The sequence below is a fragment of the Acanthopagrus latus genome, chromosome 10, assembly GCF_904848185.1.
Source record: "Acanthopagrus latus isolate v.2019 chromosome 10, fAcaLat1.1, whole genome shotgun sequence".
NCBI classification, from domain to species: Eukaryota; Metazoa; Chordata; class Actinopteri; order Spariformes; family Sparidae; genus Acanthopagrus; species Acanthopagrus latus.
Genome location: NC_051048.1, coordinates 7,727,205 through 7,741,640, shown reverse-complemented (window position 1 = coordinate 7,741,640; position 14,436 = coordinate 7,727,205). Strand labels below are relative to the sequence as shown.

Sequence of the window (14,436 nt, the reverse complement as noted above, 5' to 3'; positions counted from 1 at the left end):
CAGTTAGTGTGGTGACACTCACAGTGAAGAGCAGAGCGGGGATGGGAGTGCAGCGTTTGAGGTGAATCATGGCCAGCAGACTGGGGAGGTGGCCCTCTCTGGCTCCGGCAAAGAACAACCTGTGCGAGGCAGAGGCAAAGACAACAAAAACAACACTTAATGCCTGCAGGTCCACAGCATTTCCATGTGTTATTCGTTAAAAAAAAAAAAAAGAAAGGCTTGTAAGGGACTTGTGGTAGGGGTTGAGATGAGGACAACACATAAGAAAGTTGCATTTAGAGCACAGAAGAAGTGGAAATGTGTAATCACACACATGCTTTCGACCTCGATTAATGATAATCAAGCATAGCCGCGTGTTGAAAAGTGAAAGTCGGTCATAAATGAGATAACAGTATGATTTGTTGTGTGTTTAACATGTTGGAAAGATGATGCACAGCTGAAGTTTCTCATGATACGTTAAGAATTTCGTGAATGATTGCATGCTCATGAGCTTGGAGGAGTTAGATCGAGTCGTGATGTTTTATTATCTTTTAGTGCTTAAAGGGGGACTATGTAAATTTCAAACTAAGAATCATCAATATTAATGTCATTAATGAGGCAATAATTCAAACTCATAAATATGTAATTTTTCCATAACTGAATAAACAAGCTGTTCTCAGAGGAAAACAAGGTCCCCAGAACACTGTTTGAAGCTCGACAGGTGGCAGGGTCCGCCACATCTAAACAAAGCAGTACTAAATAATGCACCTTTAAGATGAAAAAAAAACAAACTCCATTGTTGCACAAACATGAATACATATCTGAGAAAAGACATCAAAAACAAGTTCCCGTTTTATGTTTCAGTAATGTTTCCTCTTCCTCTTTCATATCTTAGCTTTTCACCTGACTCCTTGTAAGGCCCCAGATTGAGAACCACTACGCTAGTTTAGTTCACTGCAATAACAGGACATGCTTTGCTGGTGGCGTGTGCATTTGTGCACACAAAAGTATATCCTATTTTTTTCCTGGCTTTTTCTTTTTTCGTGATGAATATTTACCAATCTTTCACCATACGTGTTCATATTATATATATATATATATATATATATATATATATATATATATATATATATATATAAACATTTACTTTCAAATACATTTTTAAGGGAGGCTTTTCGCCTTTAATTTGTTGGGATGCAGACGAGAATCCAGCAAAGGTGTTAAATTAGAAAGAAGGGGGGTAAACATAGAAAAAGTAACACCGTGACATTTTTTTCTTGCTGAGCCAACTGACCGTGAGGAGGTGAAGAGTGAACCGTTGACTCCCCCGAAGGTGGAGAGAGCCACAGAGATGGGCATGATCCACGACATGACTCCCAGCAGCTTCTCACCAAACGTCTGGGATGGGGGAGTGGGAGGGTGGAGGTTAGAGGTCGGATGATGGTTAGATGCTCACTTCATCGGGTTTTTTTAACGTGCAATGCAATGAATTAGGCACAACAAACATGTCTGGCTTCCGCTAAAGGGAGGCATTCTGCAATCTGAGGTGTGTGTGTGTGATGAGTGACGTCGGGGGACCGCCCCGCGTCACGCTCCGAGCTACTCACCACGGCAACGGCGTTGGAGGCGAGCAGCTCCTGGGGACTCATGGCCGTGACGTAGGCGATGTTGGCGAAGACGTACACGAAGGTGACGAGGGGGATGGAGATGAAGATGGCACGAGGGAGGTTCCTGGAGACGGGAAAAAAAACCCCAGCAACGTTTAGGAGACGGGGAAGTTAGGAGGAGGTTTTGTGGGGGGATTTAAGGTAGGAAATTAAAACTTGTACCTTAGGGGAGGTGTATTAATGGATACTAAGGTTATTAAAAACGTGGGATTATTAAAAAAGACAGAAAATGCAGAGGAAATGAAGAAATAAACCATTTTATTCTACCAGAGATGTTTTCTAAGTCAGTGACCAGACACTGGGGATGATGGTGAGAATTTCTCCCATGCTACGTTATCAAATTTTAGAGCACTGCAGGTAGCTTTACATATTCCAGTGGCACAAGCATCCCCAGAGACGCGAGAGGCAGAATAAAGAGTCTTACACGTAGGGGTCCACCAGCTCCTCCGTGACATAGTTGAGGAAGTTCCAGCCTCCGTAAGCGAAGGAGCCTTGTAGGAACGCTAAGGCTATCAAACCCACGTCGTACTCCTGGAAGGGCTCGAAGGCGTTGGCCGGCTCCAGCCAGTAGTACTCTCCTGCAGGCGGGGAGGAATGCGAAAGGAACATTTAAGTTGTGGTTGTCAAACAGTCTTTGAATCCTCCTTTTCCATTGAAACTTTTCAGGATTAATCATAATGTCTTCAAATTGCTTGTTTTTGTCCGACCAACAGTTCCAAAACCCTATAGATTCTTCATTTACTGTCATGACTGACACAGAAAAGCAGAAACTCCTTACATTTAAGAGGCTGCAAGCCACATATGTTTGACATTTTCTCTTGAAAGCTAACCAGAGTGGTCGAAATACTTCGACTGCCCCGCTTGAAACCGCCTCATTCGTTCGGGGGGTTTTCCGCGCTCCTTGCGTAAATCTGTGCCCGACCTGTTCCTGATCATTTCTCTGAGGTTACCTAACGTTGTTTTTCGCTGTGAGGGTAAACAAACCCTTCCGCCACGGCCTGCATCTGAAAACCATTATCCAACGCAATCAGCATGTGTTAAACACGCTGTAAAAAAAGGGGGGGGGCACCGTGGAGTGACTGCGATCCCCCGCGTTCCCACCGAGAAAACCGCCGAACGCTGTGCTCGGGGGTGGCATCTAAATAATCTGTGATCTTTAGGAACCTGGTTTTGTGAAATCCCCTCTGCAGGCATGTTTTCAGAGAGCATTAAAGTATTTCTGCTCTCACATACTGTCCCCCCCCGCCCCTCATATACGACCTATAGTCTCATTTAAATCAGCCCCCCGACTCTTCATTAATCTTCAAACGCTCCCACAGAAATCCCCCCCCCCTCGTTGTTGTTGTTCCAGGGGCCGACTCTCTGTGGCCCCTGTAATAACTTGGCCCTCAGCCATGTTGTGAGAGCACACAGGCGTGCTGACATTAGCTATGTGAGGGGCCCCAGCGCCTCGCCCGGCCCCCGTCGGCATCCGCGGGGAGTCTATACTGTCCCGAGTGACTGAAGATGTCCCCGGTGACCCAGCGATCGAGGTGCTGTTGGAGCGAGGCATTCTGGGAGCACAGACGGCGACGCTTACCCTTGCAGATCTGCACGATGCCCATGATGATGATGAGGGCGAGGGCCAGCAGCTTGCCGGCGGTGAATATGTCCTGCACCCGGGTGGCCCACCTGACGCTGGAGCAGTTCACCCATGTCAGCAGCACTAGAGAAACACAGCAAAATGGATGAGTTAGAGCATTTTCACCCCTAAAAGTCCAGTTCCAACTCTTTATTTAAGCTTTCTAGTGTCAAGACAGTGAAATATTCAAACCAAGGCCATCTCATCAGATGCCACGTGCATCATTCTATACAAATTTCCACTATAATTCTGTTGAAGTATTGCAATCTTTGGTGGTAAAACAGAATCTGAGCGCCGTTTGGCGGCACATCATGAGTTTGTGCTGACCGTGCTGAAAGGTTGGGAAATGAGTGATCAGTGAATTCAGCAGATAACGGTTTATAGTGTTGACTGCTTTATTGGCCTTGTAAAGGAACTGCCTTTATGTCATCTGGAGCAGTAGTAGCACTAAGACTGTTTCCCAAGAGGAGGAAAAGTTACGACACCGCCGATAACCCGGGCCTTGAAGTTTTACCCGATGGAAAGTGAACTGATCAGAGGTCAGCGAACAGACAGGGGGGAGATTAAAAGCTGCAAACTTGAGCGTTTGTGACGTGTCTGCACATCTAACGCTGCAGCGACCTTTGACTCTGCCGCTGGATCATCGCGTTGAACTTCACCCGTTATCTCTGTCTTACTATACCTGCGGTACTTCTGTGTTCTACAGAAGCACTGCTGGTATCTGAGTTCCTGAGTTCAATGAGTTAAATAATTGATGTTATTTCAAGGAATTGGTGTTAGATCTGAGAAATAATGAGAAGGTTGTTGGGACTATGAATTCAACGGGTGGCCAGTTCTTAGGTATTGCACCTTTAATGTTCAAATGAATCAACTTTATTGTTTTTTTGTGAATGGATGCTCATAAATAATTTGATGCAATGTGAGAAGAACCTTGCAACTTTTTGGGAACCGGGGTTGTAATTTCATGCTCAGGTTTGTTGGCGTGATAAGACAAGACACACAGGCGTTTTTTCCACCGGACTCCACTCAAACATCCGTTAAAAAAAACCAGTCGGAAAACGCTCCTCCACTCACTTCGACTCGAGGCTGAGCTAACATGGACAAAGATAATGGATTTGATCCGTACCGCTGGGTACAACAGGCCAGCGGGTTCAGGCCGATAGGGTGCCATTAAATAATCGGCCTGTTTGACTCTGCGGGATTAAGTTCATCACATTAAATGGCTCTGAGCTGTGCCGCCGCTGCAGGGGGGGACGAAAAGGCAGATGCACATGAAAGGGGCCTGCACTGATCCGGACTCACTGTAGAGGACGTGTGCGTTGGACGCGAACACGAGAGGCTCAAAGGTGCACAGAGTTTATGATGTGCCGAGGCTGGTGAATGGGTGTGTTTCGAGGGAAAAGTTGCGTGTTCCTCATTTTACTACAGCAGATAGAAAATGGGCTGCTGTGAAAAAGGGAGAGCCGCTGCTGCTGTTGCTCCCTGCACAAAGAAAAAAAACAGGCAATGAGAAACCTTGCGCACACGGTTGCGCACAGCTGACTTATCCTCACGCAGCCCTGACTAAACACATCGTAAACCTCTTAACACAGCCACAAGTAAACAAAGTTGCTGTTCGAGGGACAAAATGATCTTTCGCCAGGCGCGTCCACTCGCCTCCTTCCCCCTCTTGTTGACGGGCAGAAGGCGGCGAGTAAACACCTGAGGACACATTCTCAGAAACGACGGAGCTGTGGGGGCCCGCTCAGCTGTCCGTAAGCTGAGTATACAAAAAACTTTGCTGAGTTAACCCGCGAGGCCGCCTGGAAAACATGACGGAGTTATGACCTCGCAGTCTGCCATCTGTAGGAAGAGCCCCCCCCACCCCACCCCAACCCCCGTGTTTTTGGAAACGGTACACCTTGGAAAACCTTTAAGAACAGATCCAGCAGTGTCTGGTTCCGCTGTCACATAATGTCATCGCGGACTTGTAAATAAGTGAGGTTATATCCTGCACACTATTATGTAATATTCTAGCAGGGGGGGGATATGTAACCAAAAAAAGAAAGACACATGCTCCCATAAACAACAAGCATGACAAATCAAAGTTCCCCCTCAACAACAGCAAAAACAGAGGAACAATGACAAAAACACCTATAAACTCCCAGTAACACCGCCTGGTTCTCGTCGGTGAAAGCTGCCCGACAACATCTGTCCATGTGACGCGAAGAAAAGACAAACGAGTTGCGGCCGCTGGCAGTTCGTGTCAGGGCCGAGCTCGTGTTTTTGCTTCAAGGCGTTTTGGAAAGTGGGACGAGAGAGACAGGTAAATGTAGGTCAGTGTGTCTGTAATTGGGGAAACAAGGAGGAAAAAAAAAACGCTGCAGAGCCTTGAGAGAGTGTAGGCCTCTGGCAAGGTTGTACTGTCAGTTCTTTTAGTTTGTGTGTCGGTTAGCAGAACATCCCAAAGAAAGCAGATTTTTGAATACAAGGGAGAGAGTTGGGTCACGTACTTTTGTTTTTATTGGTGCAGACTCTAACATGTGGTCATTTATTAGGATGTTACATGAGGTCTGGGAGATATTTTCCACTTTTGTTTTCTAACTTTGCGTGTTTTATCGGATTTTCTGTCTTTAACCTTTATTTTTTTGTCCAACTTACATCTTAATGTGACCAAATTTCGCAGCATTGAGCCTGTAATTGCTTCTCAGACACGTCAGGGCACAGCTGACCACAGCAAGCGCAGGCGTGGCACACGAAATTTGTTGGAAATGCTTCTGCGATATCCTGCAGGCAGGCCTGCATGGCCTCTCCGGCAGAGGTAATTGTGTAGCGGCTGCCTCAGGTTCACCGGGTACAAACGTGTCGCCAGTTATCGCGCACGCCTTCGGGAACGTGAGCTTTTCCACATTGTCGGGCCGAACAGGGCAGCCAACTGTGCCCATCTGCTGCTGAACAGCATGTCACGGGACGTCCTCTAGGAAACAAAAACCCTTTGGAGTTCAGTTCCAGGGAGTAGAAAGACAGAAATATTGACTGTTGCACGCAAAAAAAAAAAAGTGTTTTTCTTTCTCCCTTCTCTAAAAATAATGTTTAGTCCCTGCTAAACCTCTCTGATGTTGCAGGAAGTTGCGGTGACTGTGGCATGCTTTCGTGAGTCTCGAAGCGGGATGTTCGCCTGACAGGTCAGATGAAGGTGTTGATAGATTTTGTTTTGCTGCTTCACACACATACAATATACACACTCATCTCCGCCCATGCCTGTCTGTCTGTCTGAAGGCGGCCTGCAGTATTTGGCCTGTGCGTGTGAACTCTGCGTGTCTGCAGCAACGCATTTATCTGTCCGCCTTCACGCGTTCGCTGCTCGGTGCTACGCTCCTCTAGCTGCGTTGCTATCTCTTGTTTTCGTCCTCCTCTTGGATGACCTCCGACTGAGGGTGAAAGAGCAGTGGAGCTCCAGAGGAAAGAGGCGGGAAACTGGGACAGAGGGTGACGTGCGCCGGACAAGTCGAGCTGTTTTTTGGCCTCTGCATGACAAAGTGTACGAACATCTTTTCCATTTTGTCCAGAAACTTGTATCTCACACCTGAATGTTCAACGGTCTTACAACTGTGTCGGCATCCGAGCGGTGATTCTCATTTGTTACTTTCTGTCTTTGAACAGTGGAGTTTGTGGCAGTTTTCTGTCAAATTCGAGCCTGTCTCAACAGGCACCCTCAAAAAGAACTCTGAGTCCTTTCGCTCCATTTCTTTAGGCTATCTGCAGCCTCTTATCTCCGCAAAACATAAACGGAATCACTGTTGAGACTGAGCTGTGGGCCGGATCAACAGGAGAGCGCACTTTTGAAGGAGAGTTCAATTTGTAAAATATATGAAGCTACAACCGGCTAGCTTAGCGCTAAGGTAGCACAGGCAATCAACTAACCTGGCTATGTCCAAAACTGACAAAGGCAACCTGCCAGGAAGTTTATGTTTATTAGTGAGCTTTAGAGGTGCTGGTAGGTGGATTTTGTTAGCTTTGGATAGAGTCAGACTAGCAATAAAGTGATAAAACAACAATTTGCTTCTCTACGGGCTTAGGATAGGTGTTGGACTTTTTCTGCTTTTTCTGGGCTGCAACTAACATCTTGTCAAAAACAGCTGCAGATAAATTGTTATAATTTCTAATATTCAATCATTAATAATTTAGATATTGTGTTTAATAGTGAGCTTTGAGGTGCTGGAAGTTGTATTTTTTTTGCTAGCTTGAGGCAGAGCCATGCTAGCTGCCGTGGTACCACGTCTTTGTCTTTGTGCTAAGTTAAGCTAACCTGCTGCTAACTCTTAAACAACGGACAGACGATTCAGTTAACGTGCCTTTCTCTTCTCTGTTTTCTGCTTCAGACAGACCTGAGTCAGAGTGTTGAGTGATGAGTGCCAGACACCAGAATCCACAAAAAAGAAACCAGTTTCCAGTTTGAGACGGGACAAAGAGGAACGCTCGAGCAGACGCAGAGATTACCAGGATTAATATTCTTTGCATCATCATCATTGTGACACACAGCAGGTATTTTATGTAACAGGTATTGCTTATTTGTCTGTGACCCGACGCATCCTGACGAATCTGACCTAGTTTGTGAAGCCGGACTCTTAAAACAAACTACACTGGTCCTTTAAGCCAATTTTAGGCGTTGTGTTACTCACAGAGGCAGACGGCAGCCAGCAGGCGCAGGCCGCTCTCCGGCGGGAAGCAGGTGGGGAACAGGGGCTGCAGCACGTAGTTGGAAAAGGTCAGCGCGATCACAGCCTGGTTGGTCGGGTAGATCACCAGCACGGCGATCCACAAACGCAGGAACCTGAGGAGAAGCGGGAGGGAGGGAGGGAGGGTGGCACGGTTAGAATCACTGAGGCATGAAGAGAGAAGAAAACAGCAGGGGGTTCAGGAGCACACACAGGAGGAAGTACATCACAAAGGTACACGGCGCATATACATCCTTTCATTTGCAGATTCCCATTCAAAAGCAGGTTATTTTTGGTTGAAATGTAAACTGCCTTTTTGGGCATTTTTGGCCTATTTTGTAAGGATTTACAGGTTATACAATAGATGAAAAAAGACTCAACAGATTAAAGGGAATGCAGGTAATAATTCCTCAGACAGAGCAAAAGGGGAAAGGCAGCGCTGTGAGCAGTGACTGATTGGAAACTCGACGGCTCCCACCAAAGTTTCACTTCTGTTATGTTCACGTTCTCTTACAAACATCTGCGACCCCCCCCCCCCACAAAAAAAAAGAAAACTCTGAGGCTTACAGTCAAACGCCTCCACAGGAAACACCAAGGCAACTCAAACTGCAGTTTGGTGGTTGATTAAACTGAAATGACTCACGCAACCTTTCAAACGGACAGCCCTTGTCACGGAGGAACATTCTGATGCAATCAGGCCAATTGTTACACTGCAGCGGCTTCTTGTACTGAACCTATGTGCAATGTTTGCAATTTGTTAATTCGTTTTTGTTACCTTTTTTCCATATAAGAGAGACTTTTCCTTACATACCAATGAGGCAAAACTCATATTTAAGTATGAGTAAGCTTACAAAAAAAGTGCCTCCAGACAGTAGCTGACACTGATGGATCCTTTTTTGATAGAGGCCTCAATATGAACCCGATTATACTGATAAAAGAGACACTCAGAATTTATTATCAGCCCTGCACTGAAACGCTAAGGGTGTCTGATGCATTAGAAGTGGACAGGATGATCCACATACTCTGCCAATGTACAGAAGGAGCATCGAAGGGATTGAACGAGAGCAGGCGGGTTGAGCTGAGTACAAACTGAGGGAAATTCTCCGAGAGCTTATGGAGGGATCATTACAGCTGACTGCGTTAACCGGATTGCGTCTCACTGGAATGTGTGTGTGTGTGTGTGTGTGTGTGTGTGTGTGTGTTTGTGTTTATTGTAAAAAAAAAAAAAATGCAGGAACGATGCTGCGTAGAAAGCGACATACACTCAGGTGCTTCTATTTTACTCTGCGTTTACATTTTGTGCAGCTACGCCGACACATTTCTCAGGGGATATATCAAAGTTTTTAGTTCAGCATATTGATCCAAGTTAGGCTGCTAGTAACTCTGCAGATTAGGTCTCACATGATAAACTCAGATTATATATGATGTGCTGCTCAGCACTGAGGCAGAATCAGCGTAGATGCAGCACCACACTACAACACTTGAATGCAGCTCACAGATTCATGAATGAACACTCTGCGTAATGTATACTTTTGCACGTGATACACTGAATATGGCTGATAATGCTTCTGTACTTCGACTTAAACGTGTATGGAGGACAACCAGAGATTTGTTGACCATAAAAAAACAATATGCCACTTTCTTGAAGCCTAAATTAATCATATTTACGTTGATTGTTTTGCCTGACCTACAACCCAGAAGTGAAGATACTCAGTTAAGTCTCATGGAAGACAAAGAAAACAAACAAATATTCACATTTGAAAGGCCAGAACTGAAAAAAATGACATTCTTGCCTAAAGGTTTATCTTAAATTATGAATTAATGATGAAAATGATTGCAGATGTATGTTTATCTTGGGACAAGATGTGAAATGTTACTTTCAACCACTCGAAGACGCACAAGACAAATATAAAAATGCATGTAAAAATGGACGGGAGATATCAGAGGGCTCATGCTAACTAAAACAGACGTATAAAACATCCAAAACTGATAATCTGAATTTAACTGGGAAAAATGAAAGTACTTAATCCAAGAAAGCCAATGTTTTGCAACCCCCACGTCTGGATTGGCCAACTACATAGAAGCCAACTGTATTAAACTTCATATGCCCAAATATCACAACACCGCCCAAGCCAGTTTATTATACAATGATCCCATGTTGTTATCTGCTGGTCTACAAACATGCACGTTGTGGCTGTTACACAAGCATCCCTGGTCCGACCTCAACAAAGAGCCTTTGTGCTCGGACAACATTGTCCATTCAAGTTTTGTCCTGAGCGTACGACTTTTACGAGCGCTTCCCACTCTCCCCGCGAGCTCGCTAACGTGAGGGCTTTCTCATCACGTGCACACACGAGCTGCGCCCCCCTCACGCCCACCGACACACACACACAGACACACACACACACACAGACACACACACACACACTTGGACAAAAGGAACGGGACAACAACAACAAACACCCCTTGAACATGCCAGGGCACAGGGAAACAGCGTGGGCCCCCGACACTTCAAACCCAACCGTTCATTGAAGTGTATTGATAGCTACTGTACAAAGGGACGAAAACAATCATTGGCTGTTATGTCTGGTTGAATTCCTCTCTCAAAATACGCCCCCCGATATGTGTCCTCGGGATAACTGAAAATAAACAATGGTCTAATCTGTGTTTACATTCCGGGGCGAAGTGTGTGTGAAACCTACGCCAACAAACGATATTGTTTTGCTCGGAAAACACACCTAGCCTGGTTCCCATGCGTTTACTGTAAGCGGCGACACCTTAAGGCTTAAACCACTCGTGAATGGACGGGGGGTGGGGTAGGGGGGCCACACCGGCCTGACATTAACTAACTCTGTGGGCCAAAGTACCAACAGCAAAAAAGACCCCCCATCCCCCCCACCACGCTACGGATCAAGATGTCTGACCTGCGTCGGCGAGCTCATCCCGCCAGGATAAAGAGAAGAATCTAGACATGTTGGTATGCTCGCCTAAATCCATGTCAAATTCACTTTAATTGTTCAGGAGGCCCCTTCCTCTTGAAAAACTGGGTCATACAAGACTGTACTTTTGAGCAGGGTCAGCTGGAGGTCTATCGAACCTTAGTAACCTGAGGAAAAAATGCCTGTTCTCAAAAGTGATAGAACATCTAAAACTCTAAACCGTGTTTTCAGATCAGGAGTGAAGACGATCAGTACCGACACCTCTAAATGTCACTCGCAGGAAAAAAAAAACCCCACCCCACCTGAAAAACCACAGACTCCTGGTTTCCTGCGCATGACACAGAAACTGCTTTCCACGACTCTTGTATGATGTAACAGTGACTCAAAGTCACCCACGCAGATGTACACATTCACACCTGAACGCCCCACTGGTTCTTTCAAAATGACTGGATTCTCGTGTTCACTCACCCAGCCAGCCCTCCGAAGATGTCCTTAACGTAGGAGTAGTCGCCCCCCGACTTGGGGATGGTGACGCCCAGCTCGGCGTAGCACAGCGCCCCGATGGCGGTGATGACACCCGTGATGATCCAGACGAACAGCGCCACGCCCACAGAGCTGGCGTTCTCCATCACTCCCTTGGGACTGACGAAGATACCCGAGCCGATGATGTTACCTGGAAGGGGGGAAGAGGGGGGAGATGAAGGGTCAGGTTACAGGAGGAAAAAAGGAGTTACGGTCAGCATTGTAGTCACAAATTCTGGTGTTTACCTGAGTGGATGAACAGAGGTGAGAGCAAACGGGTTTACATGTGCTTTTTGAGTGCATTTAAAGGAGCATGACGCCATTTTTATGCCCCGAGATCGGCTTAGTTGTCCTGGGAAGCACAAGTCAGCCGGAGACAACAGTTATCATGTCAACTTTTTAAGAAGATAAGATCTCAGATTTTTAAGAATTCACCAGACAGGGAGTCAGAAACACGCTATCCCAGCGTCGTTTCTACATTTCTGATTGTGCGTGCAATAACATGCAAACCGAGCTAAAACACACTCGCACAGTCCCGCAGTGCTTTCAGCTTGAGTGAAATCTCGCTCGTCTTAGTCACGGGGTGGTTTCCAACGACGGCATCGAGGGCAGGAGGGACAGGAACGAGTGGGGAAAGTATTGAGGTCACGGGCAAAAAAAAGTGAACGAGAGCAGACCGGCGACGGAAGGGGGAACCTGTAATGTGCTGACTGTGCACAGAGTTGTGAGGAGATGGAGCAAGACAGAGAGCGGGGTAACAGAGTGCAAGGAAGGAGGAGGGATGAGAGGTGGAGGGAGATGGGCTGGTGGTGGTGGTGGTGTTGGGGGTGGGGGCACAGTAATGCCCCGACAGGTTCAGTGAGCATCAGACCGCCTGGCAGTTTACATAGGAGCTGAAAAATTGACCGGGATCTGGTCGGACACTAAAGAGGCCGCCCCCAGACGGATTCCCTCCGTGACAAAGCGGAGGTCGGAGGTCAGGAGCCTCCCGATCAGATTCAGCTGACTGCGCTGACTGTGCTTGAGCAAAGAAGGCCTCGGGTTCAAAGGCTGAAGGTTTTTGAATCATAACCGGCTGACTGAACGATAGGCCGGGTGGCATTTTTACAGTACAAAAGTCAAAGGTGTGAATGAACTGCCGATGAACTGCAATATATAGCTAGTGGGGACTCAGCCAGGCGCGTAAGGGACAATCCAGATCTTTCATTGTGTAAAAAACATTACGATATTTCTTCCTTCTAGCCTCTCAAATTGATTAGGTGCTGCTTTTGTCAGTTTTGCATCCTTTTGAATTGAATATCGTTGCATTCTGAGCGACCTGAAAAACAAATCATGATGCCAACGCATCCTCAGGCCTCTAAAAGTCCACAACCTGGACTGAGGGGTCAGAAGTAGCTTTATTTAAAGGGGACACAACACAAAAAAGGTTGGGAACCACTGGACCAAACCAATCCAAACAGCAAACCTTATAAAAGTAACGTTTAGTCGAAGGGTTAAACACATCATGCTCTTCTCTTTAAGCGCTCGACTGAGGTTATCTTGATATCGCAACATCTATCATTTTAAAGGAAAAAGCTCAAAACCTCGGAATACTACTGCACGTGCTTCCCCGATCGGTTCAGATGTGAAGCAAATCCGACCACCTGCCAAACCATGTGCTCGACGTACAGCACGAGGACATGCAAGACAGTCCAGCTTTAACAGATACCATATGCATCATGTGTGAGCGGCGAGGACGGTCGCCCCCCCAACTTATGTAACTCCAGCTGCGGGTAAAAGGTTAAAACAGACGACAAACAAACACCACGGAGCTGATTGTGCGGACGTCTTTATGGCCGCAGAGGTCTTCAGAGCGCGACCTCTGACATCCCCGACATGCAGCGGCTCCCTGACAAGCTGCTAAAGTTTCAACAGGCCGGCTGAGGGTGACGCGCTGATCTGCAGGCGAGAGCAAATGTGCACGCTTGCATGTTGGCGTCACGTGCGGCGTGTCAGACATGCTGACTAATGCGGAATCTCTTCAAGTTTCCTGTTCTTCTGGTGTTGGATTTTTTTACATCCCTTTTGCCTCCAAACAGGCCAAGAGGGGAAGAGGAGTTTTTTAAAAAAATTAAAAAAAAAAAAAAACTCAAAAAAACAAAAAGAACATCTGGCTGTCTCTTGACCTCAATCTACTCGTTTGGATCAAGCGGAGAGAGGGAGTCCGAACTGTTGCTTCCGGAACAAATCCAACTCTTGTAACAAATCTCTGCGGGCCTCGGCCTCTTTTAGCACAGGATATTTTGATATCCTCCTCTGTTGTCGGATTGTTGTTTCACAGAGGAAGAGGCCTGGTCTCCGGCACACTCTGTGAGCCTCTCGGACTCTGTTGGACATCCTCTGACAGCAACTGCAAGGGTTCATCTGTGATCATACGGTCTGAGATTCTTGTACGATCTTATCTAGGATGCAGTCTATTATTTGATCTGTAATAGATATTTCAGTCTGATTTTGTGGCATTCATTACTCGGGGCTACTGTTCGGCCAACTGAGACACGTTTACATGTAACTTTCTGCAGAAAGATGGTTTGATTGTCGAGTCTCATCACCGTGTCGTGCGTCAGGCCAAATCATCTGTAATTGATGGAATCTACATTTTGTTGCTTTAAACTGCTGATATCACTTATAGATGATCAATCGATTCATCTGGAAAATGTCAGAGAAAAGTCACAGTTTGCTGAATTCGAAGTTGATGTTGTGAAATGTCCGACTTACGGTGCTGAAATTTAAAACAATATCAGTTTCCTGTCCCTTAAGACAAAGAAAAGGTTGGTTTTCCAGAAGTGAGAAGCTGGAAACATTCCCCGAATGATTAACTGAAAAATCTAGATGATAATACATCTGTTGAGCGCTTGACATATGCACTTGGCGTTTCGACAGCTATCTCGGACAGGATACTCTTGACAACAAGATTTTTATGAGGCTTGAAAGACGAAACAAATCAATAATTTTGATAACTGGCACATTAGAAG

General features: G+C 46.2%; 1 protein-coding gene across 2 annotated transcripts in view; it reads right to left on the bottom strand.

Moving 5' to 3' along the window:
* Window positions 1-14,436, bottom strand: part of slc7a8a (solute carrier family 7 member 8a) — a 36,126-nt gene that overhangs the window by 3,631 nt on the left and 18,059 nt on the right. For both annotated transcript variants that reach the window (XM_037111104.1, XM_037111103.1), the window contains 7 exons: window positions 11,372-11,576; window positions 7,929-8,080; window positions 3,226-3,351; window positions 2,071-2,224; window positions 1,587-1,710; window positions 1,274-1,377; window positions 23-119 (listed from right to left, as the gene is read on the bottom strand). In XM_037111104.1, the coding sequence (XP_036966999.1) occupies window positions 23-119; window positions 1,274-1,377; window positions 1,587-1,710; window positions 2,071-2,224; window positions 3,226-3,351; window positions 7,929-8,080; window positions 11,372-11,532 (918 nt within the window). In that variant the 5' untranslated portion in view covers window positions 11,533-11,576. The remainder of the gene's footprint in view (window positions 1-22; window positions 120-1,273; window positions 1,378-1,586; window positions 1,711-2,070; window positions 2,225-3,225; window positions 3,352-7,928; window positions 8,081-11,371; window positions 11,577-14,436) is intronic.